This window comes from Bombina bombina, chromosome 3 (assembly GCF_027579735.1).
Source record: "Bombina bombina isolate aBomBom1 chromosome 3, aBomBom1.pri, whole genome shotgun sequence".
Lineage (NCBI taxonomy): Eukaryota > Metazoa > Chordata > Amphibia > Anura > Bombinatoridae > Bombina > Bombina bombina.
Genome location: NC_069501.1, coordinates 505,886,953 through 505,909,730, shown reverse-complemented (window position 1 = coordinate 505,909,730; position 22,778 = coordinate 505,886,953). Strand labels below are relative to the sequence as shown.

Here is a 22,778-nt window from a genome sequence, read left to right as displayed (position 1 = left end):
GAGCACACAGCAAGAGCTGTCCATATAGCTCCCCTTCTGGCTCCGCCCCCCAGTCATTCTCCTTGCCGCTCTGAACAAGTAGCATCTACCACGGGGATGGCGAGGAGTTTGTGGTGTTAGTTGTAGTTTTTTATTCTTCTATCAAGAGTTTGTTATTTTAAAATAGTGCTGGCTTGTACTATTTACTCTATAACAGAAAAGTGATGAAGATTTCTGTTTAAGAGGGCTATGATTTTAGCACAAGTAACTAAAATCCATTACTGTTACCACGCAGGACTGTTGAAACAAGAGAACTTCAATTGGGGGTAACAGTTTGCAGACTCATCTGCTTCAGGTATGACTAGTCTCCTTCTAACAACACAGGCTAATGCTAGATGACAGTCATTTTTCCCCTCAGGGGAAACGGTAAGCCATTTTTCTTTCACCTCAGCAAAAAAGATAACAGGCTTCCCCTTTTTGTTTTTTATGCTGGTAGACACTGTTAGGGGCTAAATCGATTGGTTTTTATTACAATATTATACCATTTGAAATATTTTATAAGCTCACATACACTTGGGAACGTTTTTTATTGATCTGGCTTGTTTTAGACACCTAAATCTAGTCAGGAAGGCCCCTTCACTCTAGTGTGCTGAGGGAGGAAGCCTCATTTTGGCACTTCAGCTGTGCAGTTGAATTTCAAGGCAGTGCATGCAGATTCATGTGAGAGGGTCCTGTGGTTCAGAAAGTGACTCCAAAAGGCTTTTTTCTGTGAATGGTGACCCCTAAGGAAGGTAAAAAGCTGCAGCAAGGCTGTAGCTGGGATTGTGGTGTGTAAAAACGGTTAAATCCAACAATTAGCTCCGGTTTCCTTGTTTTAAGAGCTAGAGTCTCCAAATTTGCTGTGCAATACTTTCTAAGCATTAAGACACTGGGGTCCAAATTTCAGAAAATAAAATCAGATATTGCCTTCATAGTTTTTTGAACATTCAGAAATAAATGTGTCATTTTATTATTTAAAGAGACAGTAACGTTTTTGTTTAAAATTGTTTTTATTGCATTGTTTGCCTGCCTAAATCTGTTTAACATGTCTGTTCCATCAGATAACCTATGTTCTGTGTGTATAGAGACAAATGTGGTTCCCCCTTCGAGTGTTTGTGATAATTGCGCCATAGCGTCCAAACAAAATCAGGACAGCTCTGTTATTTTTCATAATGTTACCCAAGATGATTTATCTAATGAAGGTAGTGGGGATAGCTCTACATCCTCTCCTTCTGTGTCTACACCAGCTTTGCCCGCGCAGGAGACACCTAGCGCGCCAGTGCTTATTTCTATGCAAAAATTATCAGCAGTAGTGGATAATTCTATAGCAAATCTTTTATCCAAACTGCCAGTTTTTCAGAGAAAGCGTGATTGTTCAGTTTTAAAAACAGATAAAAAGGATGAACAATCAGACGCTGACGATGCCTTATCTATTTTACCCTCACATCAATCGGAATTGGCTGTGAGGGAAGGGCTGTCTGAGGGTGAAATTTCAGACTCAGGAAAAATTTCTCAACAGGCAGAACCTGATCTAGTGGCATTTAAGTTTAAGCTAGAACATCTCCGTGCTTTGCTTAAGGAGGTATTAGCTACTCTGGATGACTGTGATTCCATGGTAGTACCAGAGAAGTTGTGCAAATTGGACAAATTTTTAGAGGTCCCAGTGCACGACGACGCTTTTCCAATACCTAAGAGGGTAGCGAACATAGTGGAAAAGGAGTGGGAGAAGCCAGGTGTACCCTTTGCCCCACCTCCTATATTTAAGAAAATGTTTCCCATAGTAGACCCTAGAAGGGACGCATGGCAAACGGTCCCGAAGGTTGAGGGAGCTGTTTCAACACTAGCGAAGCGCACAACTATTCCTATAGAGGACAGCTGCGCTTTCAAAGATCCTATGGATAAAAAATTGGAAGGATTGCTTAAAAAGATTTTTGTTCAGCAAGGGTTCATCCTTCAACCAGCTACGTGTGTTATTACTGTCACTTCAGCGGCGTCCTTTTGGTTCGAAGAACTAGAAAGGTCGCTCCAGAAAGAGACTTCCTATGAAGAAGTCATGGAGAGAATTCACGCATTAAAGTTAGCGAATTCCTTTATATTGGATGCCGCCTTTCAAATAACGAAATTGGCGGCGAAAAAATCAGGTTTTGCTATAGTAGCGCGGAGGGCGCTTTGGCTAAAATCCTGGTCGGCAGATGTGTCGTCCAAGACTAAGTTACTGAATATTCCTTTCAAGGGTAAGACCCTTTTTGGGCCGGAATTGAAGGAAATTATTTCAGACATCACTGGGGGTAAGGGCCATGCCCTCCCACAGGATAGACCTTTTAAGGCTAAGAAAAAGTCTAAATTTCGTTCCTTTCGCAATTTCAGGAACGGACCGGCTAATAACTCCACTGCCGCTAGACAAGAAGGTAACGCGGCCCAGCCCAAACCCGCTTGGAAGCCCATGCAAGGCTGGAACAAGGGTAAACAAACCAAGAAACCTGCTGCTGCTACCAAGACAGCATGAAGGGGTAGCCCCCGATCCGGGACCGGATCTGGTAGGGGGCAGACTATCTCTCTTCGCTCAGGCTTGGGCAAGAGATGTTCTGGATCCCTGGGCACTAGAGATAGTTTCCAAGGGATACCTGTTAGAATTCAAGGGACTTCCTCCAAAGGGAAGGTTCCACCTGTCTCGCTTATCTTCAGACCAGATAAAGAAACAGGCATTCTTACATTGTATAAGAGACCTATCAAAGATGGGAGTGATAAACCCAGTCCCCTCCGGGGAACAAGGTCTAGGGTTTTACTCAAACCTGTTTGTGGTTCCCAAAAAAGAGGGAACTTTCAGGCCAATTCTGGATTTAAAGATATTAAACAAGTTCCTCAGAGTTCCATCCTTCAAGATGGAAACCATTCGGACAATCTTACCAACAATCCAGCAGGGTCAATTTTTGACTACCGTGGATCTAAAGGATGCGTATCTGCATATCCCAATCCACAAATCTCATCATCAGTTCCTGAGGTTCGCCTTTCTGGACAAACATTACCAGTTTGTGGCTCTTCCATTCGGTTTAGCCACCGCTCCCAGAATTTTCACAAAGGTGCTAGGGTCCCTTCTAGCGGCCCTAAGACCGAGGGGCATCGCTGTAGCACCTTATCTAGACGACATCCTAATCCAAGCGTCGTCTCTTTCCAAAGCGAGGGCTCATACAGACATTGTGTTGGCTTTTCTCAGATCTCACGGGTGGAAAGTGAACATAGAAAAAAGTTCACTGTCACCGTCCACAAGGGTTCCTTTTCTGGGAACAATAATAGATTCTGTGGAAATGAAGATCTTTCTCACAGACGTCAGAAAGACAAAACTTCTAAAAGCTTGTCGAGTTCTTCACTCTATTCCTCAACCCTCCATAGCTCAATGCATGGAAGTAATAGGACTAATGGTCGCAGCAATGGATGTGGTTCCTTTTGCTCGAATTCATCTAAGACCATTACAGCTGTGCATGCTCAATCAGTGGAATGGGGACTATATAGACTTGTCTCCCCAAATTCAAGTAGACCAGGTAACCAGGGACTCACTTCTCTGGTGGTTGACCCAGGATCACCTGTCTCAGGGAATGAGTTTCCGCAGACCGGAGTGGGTCATCGTCACGACCGACGCCAGCCTCTTGGGGTGGGGCGCGGTCTGGGACTCTCTGAAAGCTCAGGGCCTATGGTCGTGGGAAGAGTTGCTTCTCCCGATAAACATTTTGGAACTAAGAGCTATATTCAATGCGCTCCTGGCTTGGCCTCAGCTAGCGGAAGCCAGGTTCATAAGATTTCAGTCGGACAACATAACGACTGTTGCGTACATCAATCATCAGGGGGGAACAAAGAGTTCCCTAGCGATGAAGGAAGCAACCAAGATAATCCAATGGGCAGAGAATCACTCCTGCCATCTATCTGCTATTCACATCCCAGGAGTAGACAACTTGGAGGCGGACTATTTGAGTCGTCAGACTTTCCATCCGGGGGAGTGGGAACTCCATCTGGAGGTCTTTGCTCAGTTAACCCAATTATGGGGCATTCCAGACATGGATCTAATGGCGTCCCGTCAGAACTTCAAGATTCCTTGCTACGGGTCCAGATCCAGGGATCCCAAGGCGACTCTAGTGGATGCATTAGTGGCGCCTTGGTCGTTCAACCTAGCATATGTGTTTCCACCGTTTCCTCTCCTCCCCAGGCTCATAGCCAGGATCAAACAGGAGAAGGCCTCTGTGATTCTGATAGCTCCTGCGTGGCCACGCAGGACTTGGTATGCAGACCTGGTGAATATGTCATCGGCTCCACCATGCATGGAAGCTACCTTTGAGACAGGACCTTCTAGTACAAAGTCCATTCGAACATCCCAATCTAGTTTCTATGCAGCTGACTGCTTGGAAATTGAACGCTTGATTTTATCCAAGCGTGGGTTTTCAAATTCTGTGATTGATACTCTGGTCCAAGCCAGAAAACCTGTGACTAGAAGGATTTACCATAAAATATGGAAAAAATATATCTGTTGGTGTGAATCCAAAGGATTCTCCTGGAGTAAGATTAAAATTCCAAAGATTCTCTCCTTTCTCCAAGAAGGTTTGGATAAAGGATTGTCAGCTAGTTCTCTAAAAGGACAGATTTCTGCATTATCCGTCTTGTTGCACAAACGACTGGCAGCTTTGCCAGATGTACAAGATTTTGTTCAGGCTTTGGTTAGAATCAAGCCTGTTTACAGACCCATGACTCCTCCTTGGAGTCTAAATTTAGTTCTTTCAGTTCTTCAAGGGGTTCCGTTTGAACCTTTACATTCCATAGATATCAAGCTACTATCTTGGAAAGTTCTGTTTTTGGTTGCTATTTCTTCTGATAGAAGAGTTTCTGAATTATCTGCTTTGCAGTGTGATCCACCCTATCTGGTGTTCCATTCAGATAAGGTTGTTTTGCGTACTAAGCCTGGTTTTCTTCCAAAAGTTGTTTCCAACAAGAACATCAACCAGGAAATAGTTGTTCCTTCTTTGTGTCCGAATCCAGTTTCAAAGAAGGAACGTTTATTACACAATTTAGATGTTGTTCGTGCTTTAAAGTTCTATTTAGAAGCAACAAAAGATTTTAGACAAACCTCATCCTTGTTTGTAGTTTACTCTGGTAAGAGGAGAGGTCAAAAAGCTACTGCTACCTCTCTCTCTTTCTGGCTGAAAAGCATTATCCGCTTGGCTTATGAGACTGCCAGACGGCAGCCTCCTGACCGTATCACAGCTCACTCTACTAGGGCTGTGGCTTCCACATGGGCCTTTAAGAACGAGGCTTCTGTTGACCAGATATGTAAGGCAGCGACTTGGTCTTCTCTGCACACTTTTGCCAAATTCTACAAATTTTATATTTTTGCTTCTTCGGAGGCTGTTTTTGGGAGAAAGGTTTTGCAAGCCGTGGTGCCTTCTGTTTAGGTAACCTGATTTGCTCCCTCCCTTCATCCGTGTCCTAAAGCTTTGGTATTGGTTCCCACAAGTAATAGATGACGCCGTGGACCGGACACACCAATGTTGGAGAAAACAGAATTTATGCTTACCTGATAAATTACTTTCTCCAACGGTGTGTCCGGTCCACGGCCCGCCCTGGTTTTTTTTTTTTTTTAAATCAGGTTGAAAATTTTTTCTTTATACACTACAGTCACCACGGCACCCTATAGTCTCCTTTTTCTCCTAACCGTCGGTCCAATGACTGGGGGGCGGAGCCAGAGGGGGAGCTATATGGACAGCTCTTGCTGTGTGCTCTCCTTGCCTTTCCCTGTGGGGGAGAACATTTCCCACAAGTAATGGATGACGCCGTGGACCGGACACACCGTTGGAGAAAGTAATTTATCAGGTAAGCATAAATTCTGTTTTTGCAGATATGTTGCGACACTTTCAAGTGCTTCTACCTTTGGGTATCATATCCCTTTAAAGAATTTATATCTATAGATATTCAAAAAAAAAAATTCTCCTTTAAATGTAAAGTTGAAAGTATTTAAAAGGGACAGTAAAGTTAAAATTAAAGGGGCAGTTTAGTCAAAAATAAACTTCCATGATTCAGATAGAGCATGCAATTTTAAGCAACTTTCTAATTTACTCCTATTATCAATTTTTCTTTGTTCTCTTGGTATCTTTATTTCAAAACGCCTGAACGTAAGCTTAGTAGCCAGCCCATTTTTGGTTCAGCACCTGGGAAGCTTGCTAATTGGATGGATACATTTAGACACCAATCAGCAAGCACTACCAAGGTGCTGAACCAAAAATGGGCTGGATTCTATGCTTTACATTCAAATAAAGATACCAAGAGAACAAAGAAAATTTGATAATAGGAGTAAATTAGAAAGTTTCTTAAAATTGCATGTTCTATCTGAATCATGAAAGTTTAATTTTGACTATACTATCCCTTTAAACTTAAATTGACTAGATAGAGCACATCATTTTAAACCACTTTCCAATTTACTTATATTATAAATTGTGCTTAGTTCTCTTGGTATCCTTTGTTAAAGAGTAATCCTAGGTGAGCTCAGGACTGTGCATGTGTCTTTAGCCATCTGGCAGTAGTGTTTATTGCAGTGTTATACATTGTAACAAAAACTGCTGCCATAGACTGCTATAGACGCGTGCATGATCCTATCAACCTACCCCGGTTTACTTTTCAACAAAGGATACCAAGCAAGCAAAGCAAATTTTATAATAAAATTAAATTGGAACACTGTTTAAAAATTGCATGCTCTATTAGACTTATGGTTTAATTTTTACTTTTCTGTAAAAAAACTAAATTACCGGAATTCTATATTTTTGCAGCATGAATAGGTGATCATTTTGTTAGAATTGTATTATGACTATGTATCATACTGAAATTTACCATATGTATGTTATCAATTTAAATTAAAAAAAAAAGTTTAATACAAAAAAATAGCCAAGGGTGTCATTTCATTTTAATGAGATCAGGGGTGTCAAAAAACCTTTTTGAAAAACCATGTTGCAGATATGGCTTATTTGTGGAACATGTCACTTAAAGTACAATATTAGTTTATATGTAAAATATTAAAAAAAAACATAATAGTTTGCTTAAAAGTATAATTTGGATAGTTATGTTTTATATGTGCCCACACTTTTACTCACAAGTGTTCAGCTTGAATTCTGGATTTTTTTTTATACGAGTACACCATAACATTCTTTAAATTATATATTGGGCTGTCTATGGCTGTTTGACATTAAAGGTGTCTACTTGAAATGGCTATTGCTTAAAAAGGTAGATAATCCTTTTATTACCCATTCCCCAGTTTTGCATAACCAACACGGTTATATTAATATATTTTTTAACTCTATGACTACCTATATCTAATCCACTGCAGACTGCCCCTTATCTGTGCTTTTTAAAAACTTGCATTTTATCCAATTAGTGCTGGTTCTTGTGTAAACATTATCATTCTTCATGGGATTGAGCACAATTTCATCTATATGACACACACAAACACTAGCACTGTCTGGCTGTTGTGCAAGATTTAAAAACCTAATAAAAAGCACTAAGATAAGGGGCGGCCTGCAGAGGATAGAAATAGGCAAACTTAGAAGTTATAATGTGTATTAATATAACAATGTTGGTTATTTAAAGCTGGGGAAATGGTAGTAAAGGTGTTATCTATCCTTTTAAACAATAAAAAATAAAAACAGACTGTCCCTTTAAAAGATAAACTCTGTGGTGTCCTTAACACAGTGATTTGCAACCTTTTTTTTGCTGTGGCACACTTTTTTACATTAAAAGATCCTGCGGCACACCACCATACCAAGATTTTAGAAAATCACACATTGTAGCCTAATACAGGATATATATATGTGCTGTGCTGTCATGCCGTGCCTCCTACAAACTATACATGACATATTGACATTCATTCACAAACAATCATAATCATTGTCTGTGAATGAATGTCAGTGTCATGGTTGTAAATGATGCCTGATGAGCCTGTCACATACCTCCCAATATTTCAAAATTTGAAAGAGGGACACTCCCGCACTGTTGTCAGTCTGCCGCGGCACACCTGAGGATCTCTCACGGCACACTGGTTGAAAAACACTGCCTTAACAGATGTTTAAATTAACATTGCAGCACAGAACAACTGATGTGCATCTCCATATTTACAATGTACATTGCAGAGCATGCACCACATTGACAGTGTGAGGAAAGGAAGGTAAAAATAAACGTATGATGCTGAGCGGTCTAAGTATATGAGAAGTTTTGACTAGAAATAAAATGAGATCTTGTTCTTTTGCCTTTTATCAAAAGAAGGTAAACTCATAACTCAAACTTATGCAAACTTACCTTGCACACAGAGGTCTAAAGTTGCAAGTTCACTCCTGATCATTTCTTCACTTGATTTCAATTTTCCTTGAGAATTAGCCATTAAAAAGTCAAATTTACTTATTTTTGGCTTTTCTCTCTGAAATTCACCAAAGTCATCTGTGTTTCTTTGCTCTCCAGAAATATGACTAGGAGATTGTTCAAGGCCATCAGTATCTTGTCCAAAACCAGAAACATCCTCAATAGCAGTCTTGAATAAACTACTAGTCTGTTCTTCAGCTGGCAGTTTGGTGCTTGTATCATTTTGGATACTGTTCTCTTGAACATAGTCATCACTTGAAAATGTAGTTACTTTTGAAATTGTTGTCAAAGTGATGTTTTCCGAACTCCCAAATGAAGTTTCTTTTTTTTGGAAAATGGATGTAGAAGAACGGAGACCACAATCTGTGCTAAGGAAGAAGTCTGATTGCTTTTTGTTCTGGTTTACTACTTCATTTTTCTCTGTCCAGTCATAGTTTGCCAGGCTGCTTAGTGCAGAACCATTGTTGTCATTTGTGTCTTTAAAATCATCTACATCTAAAATGACAAAAGGACCTCAAATGTAGAAAACATATAAGCACACCTTACCAGATCTCAATGCTAGCCATATATCTTACTTAAATAGTCTTGAGGTGTTTTGTTGTACAGTAATGTAGACAATGTGACGGAAAATAAATTCAAAAAACCATCAACACAGATAGGAATATTACAATAATTCATATTTATGTTTGGTGTGCTTTACTTAAGATTTCAGTTTATCAAAAATTATTACAGCAAATCAATTTGTCGAGAATTTAACACAATTGCAATAAATAGTTCACACTACAAAACCAGGGGTATTAAGCCTATTTGTGAGATAGTGAGGAGCATAAAAATAAGAATGTACTGAGATCCAGATCTGCCTATTCTAGCTGTATAAATGTAAAAAAGGATGGTAGTAGATTTCAACATTATTATGATTTAGAATTAAAATATTTATAAGACAATGTCACCTAAAAAAATAAAAAAAATGTATTCTTACCTGATAAATTAATTTCGTTCATGATGGCAAGGATCCACAATTGGTCACATGTAGAATTAAAGTCCAGTCAACTAGGAAAAGGCAAAACATACAACATAACCGAGCGTTTAATCCTTCCCACTTCCCATAATTCCTCATCCATGTATATGGCCAAGAGAAAGGAAGAATTTAGAAACGTAGGAAAGATAAAGCAGGATAAGTAAAGTGCAAACTGGTAAAGTCGCCAACTATACAGAAAACAAGGGTGCGTCTTGTGGACTTTCACTCAATTTTTTTTTTTTTTTAATCAGGTAAGCATACATTTGTTTTTTTTAATTACATGGTGAAAGTACACAATCCATCACATGTGGGATCCTATTCCTAAGTAGTGAAATCCACAACAACCATGAAAAAGGATGGGTAACAGAAAAAGGCATAAATAGAACTAAACAGGCACAGTGGCCTGCAGAACTTCCCTACTAAAAGCATCCAAGGTTAAGTTACTGATGACTGAGAAAGTCTGCTTCCCACAAGTCAAAATGCAGACTATCTTCTTTCATTGCTAACTTGACTTGGTAATTGATGTAAGCCACCCCCCAGTGACCATGTTTGATTGAAACCTCAGAAATGACTCCTGTCTTAACAGGGGATAGCTCTAGAGTGCACTGAAGATTGTGCAGAGTTCCAAGATATTGATTGGTAACCTCGCCTCCCAAAGAGGCCAAACTCTCCATGAGTCCTAGACTGCACACCAACCCTATAGGCTAGCATTCATGGTAATCAACACCCAAGTAGGCAGGAGAAAGGAAGCCCCTGGGTAAGACTACAATCATTCGTGTTAAGGATTGCTTTGTCTTGAAGTCTAAGGAGATCCTTTGAGGCAGATCCTTGTAATTTCCATTGCACTGTTGCAACATATTTAGTCATAGACTTAGAGGATATAAATGGAATTTGGCAAAAAAGACATGGCATCTGAAGCGGCTACCATGAGACCTACTCCATGCATTAAAGGACTATGCTAAGATAAGCGAGTTGGAGAAGAGCACATACCTTCTACTACTTGAGTCTGTGTTGGTCCATGAGACACAGTTTCATGGATACTGAATCTATTATGAAACCTAGAAATGAAAGCCTTTCTTTGGGAGGTTACATTTTCCAACTGTGAATTAAACAAACCTGAAAATTTTGCTTGTATGTTCCTTAGCTAGCTGGAGAGGTAGCCTGTACCACAATGTCGTCTAGGTAAGGAGCTACCACATTTCCCTAAGCTCTCACTACCGTCAAGAGAGCTTTGAGAAATGTCTTTGTTAAGATTGTTGGTACCATACAAGGATAAGCAAATAGGTATCTTATGTCTATGGAGGACATAAATTGACCCTCCTGCACTAAAGGAAGTATAGTGGGTAACGTCTACACTTTGAGCTTTCAGAAATTTGCTTATATAAAAAATGTGCCTAAAAATCATTCTTTCTTCGGAACAATGAAAAGGTTGGCATAGAACCCTTCATTCTGTTCCTCTAAAGGGACTGGAACAATCACTCCTGGTCTGTTAAAAATGCCAAGAAAGCTCTGGCCTTAAAGGATATTTTATAACGAGTCAGGAGGAATCTTCCAGGAGAAGGTTGAGACCAAAAGCCTACCCCTGGAACATTATGTTCAGAACTCAAGAGTCCTGAACCAATTTTTCCCAAGTCTCCTGAAAAAGACTCACATAGCCTCCCATTAGAATCTCATCTAGATTGGGGCCACAGCTTCATGCAAATTTGGGGGATGGGGTGACTTATCACACTTTTGGATATAGACCAAGAGGAATCAGGCTTCCACGTGGACTTGGAGTGTCTGACTTTTGAGACACTGAGGAGGAGGATCTTGGTATCTCGGATTGATGAAAGGAGTGAAAATGTCCAGCGGAATTAACCCTGCCATTAGCTTTTTTTGTCCTGCAGCAGGAAAGCTCCTTTACCTCCAGTGACAGTCATAGCATTTAGTCCAGGTCTAAACAAAATCTTTCCCTGGAAAGGAAGGGGGAAAAAGTCTGCATTTTGATACCATATCAGCAGATCATGGATTGAGCTATAAGGCTCTACTAGCCAGAAAATTAATAGTAGCACTTTTCGTATTGATGCAAGTCATTTCAACAGCTGCATCACAAATGAAACAGTTTGCAGTCTTGACCAACCTCAAGCAATCCTGGGAAAGATTGTCAAAAATGTTGTCACACCAGACTGCACTGCAGAAAAGCATGTTACACTGACAGCTGGACAAACATATAAACTGTCAGTTGGAAAGATCATTTGTGAAGACGTTCAAGCTTGCTGTCCTTTAAAGGAATGGTAGTCTGCCTAGCCAGAGTGGAGATAGCACTATTCACCTTTGGAATAATTTTCCATACCTCCAATTTTTCAAAGGTAAAAGGGAACATATTCTTTAATTTGGCAGAGGGAACAAAAGGAACACCTGGTTTGTTCCATTACCCTGCAATTAGGTCAGGAACCAAATCAGGTAGAATGTTTGTGGTGCTGCTTTAAACAATTTATCAGTCTGTCATTGGAAGATTCTCAACCTCCAAGGCTATTAACCCTTTAAGGACACAGCTTTCAGTTTGCTCAATTGTTTTATGACGGAAAAATTCTGTCATATGTCCTTAAGAGGTTAAAACATCCCGTAAGAGCAAGTATGTGCTCCAACCTAAAAATTAAAGAACACTGATATCTTGGTTTCTGAATACTATTCCTCAGAAGGAGAAATCTGAATTCACTGAACTCTTGATTTTTACAGGGTACCTAGGCTTAAGCTTGTTTAGGTTTTTCTTCTGCCCCTTGCAAACATTTGTGTTTAACTAATAGCCTGTGGCCTATGAAGGTGCATGGTATGACAGCCAACAGTTCTGAAATTACAGAGTGGATATATTGCATTAAATTAAGGGACAAGTTCGAAGAGCTATCCTGGGGATAACCCGTGATCAAAAAGGGTCAGCATGATGTCCTGAGACATAAACTTCACTAGTTCACTCCGTAGTATATAGCATACAGTAAGGATAGGCAAGTATGTACAGCTAGATAGCAGCACAGGGATTGCACAAAGAATAAACCCCAGAGGTCTCCAAAACATTTATAACACAAGTAAAAAAAATAGCTCCAAGGAGGGCTAAATATGCTTCTGATTGTCTTTAATTTTCCAGACCATTGTAAAATTTAAAGAGACTGTAAATCAATTTTAACATTTTGTAAAAGTGCCTAAAACTGTATAAAGTGTTAAATGGTGTATATGACTATGTCTTCAGGCTATGTGAAATGAACATGATCATGCTAATAGCCTGTGGCCTATAAAGGTGCAAGGTACTTAAAGGAATAGGTTAGTCAAAATTAAACTTTCATGATTCAGATAGAGCATGCCATTTTAAGCAACTTTCGAATTTACTCCTATAATCAATTTTTCTTCGTTTTCTTGCTATCTTTATTTGAAAAAGCAAGAATGTAAGCATAGGAGCCAGCCAATTTTTGGTTTAGAACCTGGGTAGCACTTTCTGATTGGTGTCTAAATGTAGTCAACCAATCAGCAAGTGCTACCCAGGTGCTGAAACAAAAATGGGCCGGCTAGTAAGCATAAATTCAAATAAAGATAACAAGAAAACAAAGAAAATGGAAAAAAGGAGTAAATTAGAAAGTTGCTTAAAATTAATTTTGACTAAACTATTCCTTTAAAGGGACACTAAACTCAAAAATTCTATCATGATTCAGATAGAGAATACAATTTTAAGCAACATTCCAATTTACTTCTATTAATTAATTTGCTTCATTCTTTAGATATCCTTTGCTGAAGAAATAGCAATGCACAGGGGTGAACCAATAACACGAGGCATCTATGTGCAGCCACCAATCAGCAGCTACTAAGCCTATCTAGATATGCTTTTTAAGTAAAGGATATTAAGAGAATGAAGCAAAATAGATAACAGAAGTAAATTAGAAAGTTGTTTAAAATTGCATGCTCTTTCTAAATAATGAAAGAAAAATTAGGGTTTCATGTCCCTTTAACTGTCAGTACCTTCCTCAAGTGCGAACCTTAGCTGCAGAAGACTGCTTCCAGTAGACGGGCCCATACAAGACAGTGCAAGCACAGTGATAAGGATCTATAAGGTTATAACAAGGAGCAGCATACTTTTGACCAGGGAATTGGCGGGCATGACCACATTTCACCTGGGAGTCTGGTGGTTTCTCTACGCACTGAGAGAAGGTAATAACTGCATGGCTGAACTAATCTACCCCTCTACTATGTCTGTTGGTTCTCTGAGTAGAAAACTGGTCTAAAGAACCCCTGCCAAACAACAAGCATTTCAAGTTTTACATCTTTCCTTGCATGAGTAAAAAAAACAGAATTTATGCTTACCTGATAAATTTATTTCTCTTGTGATGTATCGAGTCCACGGATTCATCCATACGTGTGGGATATTCTCCTTCCTAACAGGAAGTAGCAAAGAGAGCACCCACAGCAGAGCTGTCTATATAGCTCCTCCCTTAGCTCCACCCCCCCCAGTCATTCGACCGAAGGCTAGGAAGAAAAAGGAGAAACTATAGGGTGCAGAGGTGACTGAAGTTTTTTTAAAATAAAAATATACTACCTGTCTTAAACAGACAGGGCGGGCCGTGGACTCGATACATCACAAGAGAAAGAAATTTATCAGGTAAGCATAAATTCTGTTTTCTCTTGTAAGATGTATCGAGTCCACGGATTCATCCATACTTGAGGGATACCAATACCAAAGCTTTAGGACACTGTTGAAGGGAGGGACAAGACCGGTACCTTAAACGGAAGGCACCACTGCTTGTAGAACCTTTCTCCCAAAAATAGCCTCCGAAGAAGCAAAAGTATTGAATTTGTAAAATTTGGAAAAAGTATGAAGCGAAGACCAATTCGCCGCCTTACAAATCTGTTCAACAGAAGCCTCATTTTTAAAAGCCCATGTGGAAGCCACTGCTCTAGTAGAATGAGCAGTAATTCTTTCAGGAGGCTGCTGGCCAGCAGTCTCATAAGCCAAACGGATGATGCTTTTCAGCCAAAAAGAAAGAGAGGTAGCCGTAGCCTTTTGACCTCTCCGCTTACCAGAGTAAACAACAAACAATGAAGATGTTTTACGGAAATCTTTAGTTGCTTGTAAGTAGATTTTTAAAGCACGAACCACATGAAGGAACAACAATTTCCTGATTGATATTCCTGTTAGAAACAACCTTAGGAAGAAACCCAGGTTTGGTACGCAAAACCACCTTATCTGCATGGAAAACAAGGTAAGGTGAGTCACACTGTAAAGCAGATAACTCAGAAACTCTTCGAGCCGAAGAGATAGCTACTAAAAACAAAACTTTCCAAGATAGAAGCTTAATATCTATGGAATGCATAGGTTCAAACGGAACCCCTTGAAGAACTTTAAGAACTAAGTTTAGGCTCCATGGCGGAGCAACAGGTTTAAATACAGGCTTGATCCTGACTAAGGCCTGACTAAATGCTTGAACGTCAGGTACATCTGCCAGACGTTTGTGTAAAATAATAGACAAAGCAGATATCTGTCCTTTTAAAGAACTAGCTGATAATCCCTTCTCCAATCCTGCTTGGAGAAAAGACAATATTCTCGGAATCCTAACCTTACTCCATGATTAACCCTTGGATTCACCCCAATCAATATATTTGCGCCAAATCTTATGATAGATTTTCCTGGTGACAGGCTTTCTAGCTTGAATCAGGGTATCTATGACAGACTCAGAGAAACCACGCTTTGATAGAATCAGGCGGTCAATCTCCAAGCAGTCAGACACAGAGAAATTAGATTTGGATGCTTGAACGGACCTTGGATTAGAAGGTCCTGCCTCATTGGCAGAGTCCACGGTGGAACAGATGACATGTCCACTAGGTCTGCATACCAAGTCCTGCGTGGCCACGCAGGTGCTATAAAAATCACTGAAGCTCTCTCCTGCTTGATTCTGGCAACCAGACGTGGGAGGAGAGGAAACGGTGGAAATACATAGGCCAGATTGAAGGACCAGGGCACTGCTAGAGCATCTATCAGTACCGCCTGGGGATCCCGGGACCTGGACCCGTAACGAGGAAGTTTGGCGTCCTGACGGGACGCCAATCGATCCAATTCTGGTGTGCCCCATAGCTGAGTCAGCTGGGCAAATACCTCCGGATGGAGTTCCCACTCCCCCGGATGAAAAGTCTGATGACTTAGGAAATATGCCTCCCAGTTCTCTACCCCTGGGATATGGATTGCTGAGAGATGGCAAGAGTGATCCTCTGCCCATCGGATTATTTTGGTTACCTCCATCATCGCTAGAGAACTCAGAGTTCCTCCTTGATGATTGATATAAGCTACAGTCTTGATGTTGTCCGACTGAAATCTGATGAATTTGGCCGAAGCAAGCTGAGGCCATGCCTGAAGCGCACTGAATATCGTTCTCAGTTCTAGAATGTTTATCGGGAGGAGAGCTTCCTCCCGAGACCATAAGCCCTGTGCTTTCAGGGAATTCCAGACTGCACCCCAGCCTAGCAGTCGTTACTATGAGCCACTCTAGACTGCGGAAATACATTCCCTGAGACAGGTGGTCCTGAGACAACCACCAGAAAAGAGAATCTCTGGTCTCCTGGTCCAGATGCAGTTGAGGAGATAAATCTGCATAATCCCCATTCCACTGTTTGAGCATGCATAGTTACAGTGGTCTGAGGTGTAGGCGGGCAAAAGGAACTATGTCCATTGCCGCTACCATGAGTCCGATTACCTCCATACACTGAGCCACTGATGGCCGAGGAATGGAATGAAGAGCTGGGCAAGTGGTTAAGAGCTTTGATTTTCTGACCTCCGTCAAATATTTTCGTTTCTACCGAGTCTATGAGAGTCCCTAGGAAGGAAACTCTTGTAAGAGGGGAGAGAGAACTCTTTTCTATGTTCACCTTCCACCCGTGAGATCTCAGAAAATCCAACACGATGTCCGTGTGAGACTTTGCTAGTTGGAAAGTCGACGCCTGAATTAAGATGTCATCTAGATAAGGCGCCACTGCTATGCCCCGCGGTCTTAGAACCGCCAAAAGGGACCCTAGCACCTTTGTGAAAATTTTGGGAGCCGTGGCCAACCCGAAGGGAAGGGCCATGAACTGGTAATGCCTGTCCAGAAAGGCGAAGCTGAGGAATTGATGATGATCTCGGTGAATAGGGATGTGTAGCTACGCATCCTTTAAGTCCACGGTAGTCATATATTGACCCTCCTGGATCAATGGTAGAATAGTCAGAATAGTCTCCATCTTGAATGATGGTACTCTGAGGAATTTGTTTAGAATTTTGAGATCCAAGATTGGTCTGAAAGTTCCTTCTTTTTTGGGAACCACAAACAGGTTTGAGTAAAACCCTAGCCCTTGTTCCGCTTTTGGAACTGGGCGGATCACTCCCATGGTATGTAGGTCTTCTACACAGCGTAAGAACGCCTCTCTCTTTGTCTGGTTTGCAGACAATTGAGAAATGTGAAATCTCCCCCTTGGGGGGGGAAGTATTTGATGTCCAGAATATATCCCTGGGACACAATTTCTAAAACCCAGGAATCTTGAACATCTCTTGCCCAAGCCTGAGCGAAGAGAGAGAGTCTGCCCCCTACTAGATCCGGTCCCGGATCGGGGGCTACCCCTTCATGCTGTCTTAGAGGCAGCTGCAGGCTTCTTGGCCTGTTTACCCTTGTTCCAAGCCTGGTTAGGTCTCCAGACTGACTTGGATTGGGCAAAATTCCCCTCTTGCTTTGCAGCAGGGGAAGCTGAAGCGGGACCACCTTTGAAGTTCCGAAAGGAATGAAAATTATTTTGTTTGGTCCTCATTTTATTTGTTTTGTCCTGAGGGAGGGCATGGCCTTTCCCTCCAGTGATGTCTGAAATTATCTCTTTCAGTTCAGGCCCGAATAGGGTCTTTCCTTTCAAAGGGATGTTCAAAAGTTTAGATTTTGAAGATACATCAGCAGATCAGGACTTAAGCCATAACGCCCTGCGTGCTAAAATGGCAAAACCCGAATTCTTTGCCGCTAACTTAGCCAGTTGGAAAGCGGCATCTGTAATGAAAGAATTAGCCAACTTAAGGGCCTTAATTCTATCCAAAATATCCTCTAATGGAGTCTCCATCTGAAGAGCCTCTTCTAGAGCCTCGAACCAGAAAGCAGCTGCAGTAGTCACAGGAACAATGCACGCAATAGGCTGGAGAAGAAAACCCTGATGAACAAAAATTTTCTTCAGGAGACCCTCTAATTTTTTATCCATAGGATCTTTGAAAGCACAACTGTCTTCGATAGGTATAGTTGTAAGCTTAGCGAGAGTAGAAATAGCTCCCTCCACCTTAGGAACCGTCTGCCAAGAGTCCCGCATGGTGTCAGATATGGGAAACATTTTCTTAAAAACAGGAGGGGGAGCGAACGGAATACCTGGTCTATCCCACTCCTTAGTAACAATATTCACAATCCTCTTAGGGACTGGAAAAACATCAGTGTAAACAGCAACCTCTAAGTATTTATCCATTTTACACAATTTCTCTGGAACCACTATAGGGTCACAATCATCTAGAGTCGCTAATACCTCCCTGAGCAATAAGCGGAGGTGTTCAAGCTTAAATTTAAAGGCCGTCATATCATAATCTGTCTGAGGGAGCGTCTTTCCTGAATCAGAAATTTCTCCCTCAGATAACAAATCCCTTACCCCTACTTCAGAACATTGTGAGGGTATATCGGAAACGGCAACTAAAGCGTCAGACGGCTCAGCATTTGTTCTTAACCCAGAGCTGTCACGCATTCCTTGTAAACCAGGCAGTTTACATAAAACCTCTGTGAGGGTTGTATTCATAACTGTGGCCATGTCTTGTAAAGTAAATGAATTTGACGCACTAGAGGTGCTTGGCGTCACTTGTGCGGGCGTTACTGGTTGTGACACTTGGGGAGAGCTAGATGGCAAACCCTCAATTCCTTCTGACTGAGAGTCATCTATAGCTATATTTTTAAGTGCTAAAATATGCTCTTTATAATTTATAGACATATCAGTGCAAGTGGGACACATTCTGAGAGGGGGTTCCACAATGGCTTCTAAACACATTGAACAAGGATTTTCCTTGATGTCAGACATGTTAAACAGGCTAGTAATGAAACAAGCAAGCTTGTAAAACACTTTAATCAAAGCAAATAATACTTAGAAAAAACGGTACTGTGCCTTTAAGAGAAAAAAAGATGCACAAACTCTGCAAAACAGTGTAAAAAAGCAGTACATTTTACGAAATTTTTACAGTAGGATCATGAAGCTTTAGTAAGATTGCACAGCTAGACAAATAAACGATTAACCCCTTAATGTAAAAACCGGATTGACAAAACGTCAAAAACCGGTAAAAACACGTTCAGCACCTTGCTGTGGCTCCTACCTGCCCTTTAGGAAATATTTGTGGGGAAAAAAGCTTCTTTAAGCCCTCTAACAACAGTAGGGCCCTCTGGAGAAGCAGCTGGATGTCTCTGAGTAAAAGAAACTGCGCAACTGAGGTGTGAAAATAGGCCCCTCCCACCTCACTCGATGTTATGGGGCCTAAAAGAAACACATCAGAGTGTTTCCCAAACTAGCCATGTGGGTTGATAACCCTTAAATAAGCCACATTGACCCCTTAAAGTCCCTCAAAAAACGTTATCTTTGCAATAAGAAAAACGTTTTTTCCTAACAGTGTCACCAGTAACCAATGAGCCCTTTATGCAAGCTGGGATTCCTACTAAGTTTCTGAATACAGCTTACCATTCCCTCATGGGGATATTGCCAGCCTTTTTCTAGAATTATCACAGTCTGTGTAGAAAAAAATAGCCTGAACATACCTCAATGCAGCTTAGCCTGCAAACTGTTCCCCCAACTGAAGTTTTCCTGTACTCTTCAGCCCTTGTGAGAACAGCAGTGGATCTTAGTTACAAAGTGCTAAGATTATCATCCTCCTTGCAGAAATCTTCATCCCTTTTCTGCCAGAGAGTGAATAGTACACATCGGTACCATTTAAAATAACAAACTTTTGCTTGAGAAAATAAAAACAGAATTTATGTTTACCTGATAAATTACTTTCTCCAACGGTGTGTCCGGTCCACGGCGTCATCCTTACTTGTGGGATATTCTCTTCCCCAACAGGAAATGGCAAAGAGCCCAGCAAAGCTGGTCACATGATCCCTCCTAGGCTCCGCCTACCCCAGTCATTCGACCGACGTTAAGGAGGAATATTAGCATAGGAGAAACCATATGGTACCGTGGTGACTGTAGTTAAAGAAAATAAATTATCAGACCTGATTAAAAAAACCAGGGCGGGCCGTGGACCGGACACACCGTTGGAGAAAGTAATTTATCAGGTAAACATAAATTCTGTTTTCTCCAACATAGGTGTGTCCGGTCCACGGCGTCATCCTTACTTGTGGGAACCAATACCAAAGCTTTAGGACACGGATGAAGGGAGGGAGCAAATCAGGTCACCTAAATGGAAGGCACCACGGCTTGCAAAACCTTTCTCCCAAAAATAGCCTCAGAAGAAGCAAAAGTATCAAACTTGTAAAATTTGGTAAAAGTGTGCAGTGAAGACCAAGTCGCTGCCCTACATATCTGATCAACAGAAGCCTCGTTCTTGAAGGCCCATGTGGAAGCCACAGCCCTAGTGGAATGAGCCGTGATTCTTTCGGGAGGCTGCCGTCCGGCAGTCTCGTAAGCCAATCTGATGATGCTTTTAATCCAAAAAGAGAGAGGTAGAAGTTGCTTTTTGACCTCTCCTTTTACCGGAATAAACAACAAACAAGGAAGATGTTTGTCTAAAATCCTTTGTAGCATCTAAATAGAATTTTAGAGCGCGAACAACATCCAAATTGTGCAACAAACGTTCCTTCTTTGAAACTGGTTTCGGACACAGAGAAGGTACGATAATCTCCTGGTTAATGTTTTTGTTAGAAACAACTTTTGGAAGAAAACCAGGTTTAGTACGTAAAACCACCTTATCTGCATGGAACACCAGATAAGGAGGAGAACACTGCAGAGCAGACAATTCTGAAACTCTTCTAGCAGAAGAAATTGCAACTAAAAACAAAACTTTCCAAGATAATAACTTAATATCAACGGAATGTAAGGGTTCAAACGGAACCCCCTGAAGAACTGAAAGAACTAAGTTGAGACTCCAAGGAGGAGTCAAAGGTTTGTAAACAGGCTTAATTCTAACCAGAGCCTGAACAAAGGCTTGAACATCTGGCACAGCTGCCAGCTTTTTGTGAAGTAACACAGACAAGGCAGAAATCTGTCCCTTCAGGGAACTAGCAGATAATCCTTTTTCCAATCCTTCTTGAAGGAAGGATAGAATCCTAGGAATCTTAACCTTGTCCCAAGGGAATCCTTTAGATTCACACCAACAGATATATTTTTTCCAAATTTTGTGGTAAATCTTTCTAGTTACAGGCTTTCTGGCCTGAACAAGAGTATCGATAACAGAATCTGAGAACCCTCGCTTCGATAAGATCAAGCGTTCAATCTCCAAGCAGTCAGCTGGAGTGAAACCAGATTCGGATGTTCGAACGGACCCTGAACAAGAAGGTCTCGTCTCAAAGGTAGCTTCCAAGGTGGAGCCGATGACATATTCACCAGATCTGCATACCAAGTCCTGCGTGGCCACGCAGGAGCTATCAAGATCACCGACGCCCTCTCCTGATTGATCCTGGCTACCAGCCTGGGGATGAGAGGAAACGGCGGGAACACATAAGCTAGTTTGAAGGTCCAAGGTGCTACTAGTGCATCCACTAGAGCCGCCTTGGGATCCCTGGATCTGGACCCGTAGCAAGGAACTTTGAAGTTCTGACGAGAGGCCATCAGATTCATGTCTGGAATGCCCCACAGCTGAGTGACTTGGGCAAAGATTTCCGGATGGAGTTCCCACTCCCCCGGATGCAATGTCTGACGACTCAGAAAATCCGCTTCCCAATTTTCCACTCCTGGGATGTGGATAGCAGACAGGTGGCAGGAGTGAGACTCCGCCCATAGAATGATTTTGGTCACTTCTTCCATCGCTAGGGAACTCCTTGTTCCCCCCTGATGGTTGATGTACGCAACAGTTGTCATGTTGTCTGATTGAAACCGTATGAACTTGGCCCTCGCTAGCTGAGGCCAAGCCTTGAGAGCATTGAATATCGCTCTCAGTTCCAGAATATTTATCGGTAGAAGAGATTCTTCCCGAGACCAAAGACCCTGAGCTTTCAGGGATCCCCAGACCGCGCCCCAGCCCATCAGACTGGCGTCGGTCGTGACGATGACCCACTCCGGTCTGCGGAATGTCATCCCTTGTGACAGGTTGTCCAGGGACAGCCACCAACGGAGTGAGTCTCTGGTCCTCTGATTTACTTGTATCTTCGGAGACAAGTCTGTATAGTCCCCATTCCACTGACTGAGCATGCACAGTTGTAATGGTCTTAGATGAATGCGCGCAAAAGGAACTATGTCCATTGCCGCTACCATCAAACCGATCACTTCCATGCACTGCGCTATGGAAGGAAGAGGAACGGAATGAAGTATCCGACAAGAGTCTAGAAGTTTTGTTTTTCTGGCCTCTGTCAGAAAAATCCTCATTTCTAAGGAGTCTATTATTGTTCCCAAGAAGGGAACCCTTGTTGACGGAGATAGAGAACTCTTTTCCACGTTCACTTTCCATCCGTGAGATCTGAGAAAGGCCAGGACAATGTCCGTGTGAGCCTTTGCTTGAGGAAGGGACGACGCTTGAATCAGAATGTCGTCCAAGTAAGGTACTACAGCAATGCCCCTTGGTCTTAGCACAGCTAGAAGGGACCCTAGTACCTTTGTGAAAATCCTTGGAGCAGTGGCTAATCCGAAAGGAAGCGCCACGAACTGGTAATGCTTGTCCAGGAATGCGAACCTTAGGAACCGATGATGTTCCTTGTGGATAGGAATATGTAGATACGCATCCTTTAAATCCACTGTGGTCATGAATTGACCTTCCTGGATGGAAGGAAGAATAGTTCGAATGGTTTCCATCTTGAACGATGGAACCTTGAGAAACTTGTTTAAGATCTTGAGATCTAAGATTGGTCTGAACGTTCCCTCTTTTTTGGGAACTATGAACAGATTGGAGTAGAACCCCATCCCTTGTTCTCTTAATGGAACAGGATGAATCACTCCCATTTTTAACAGGTCTTCTACACAATGTAAGAATGCCTGTCTTTTTATGTGGTCTGAAGACAACTGAGACCTGTGGAACCTCCCCCTTGGGGGAAGCCCCTTGAATTCCAGAAGATAACCTTGGGAGACTATTTCTAGCGCCCAAGGATCCAGAACATCTCTTGCCCAAGCCTGAGCGAAGAGAGAGAGTCTGCCCCCCACCAGATCCGGTCCCGGATCGGGGGCCAACATTTCA

The 22,778-nt window shown here is 41.8% G+C and overlaps 1 protein-coding gene across 6 annotated transcripts in view; it reads right to left on the bottom strand.

Moving 5' to 3' along the window:
- The window catches only part of SYNRG (synergin gamma), a 402,787-nt gene that overhangs the window by 93,197 nt on the left and 286,812 nt on the right, over positions 1–22,778 (bottom strand). For all 6 annotated transcript variants that reach the window (XM_053706889.1, XM_053706890.1, XM_053706891.1 and 3 more), the window contains one exon: positions 8,341–8,895. In XM_053706889.1, the coding sequence (XP_053562864.1) occupies positions 8,341–8,895 (555 nt within the window). The remainder of the gene's footprint in view (positions 1–8,340; positions 8,896–22,778) is intronic.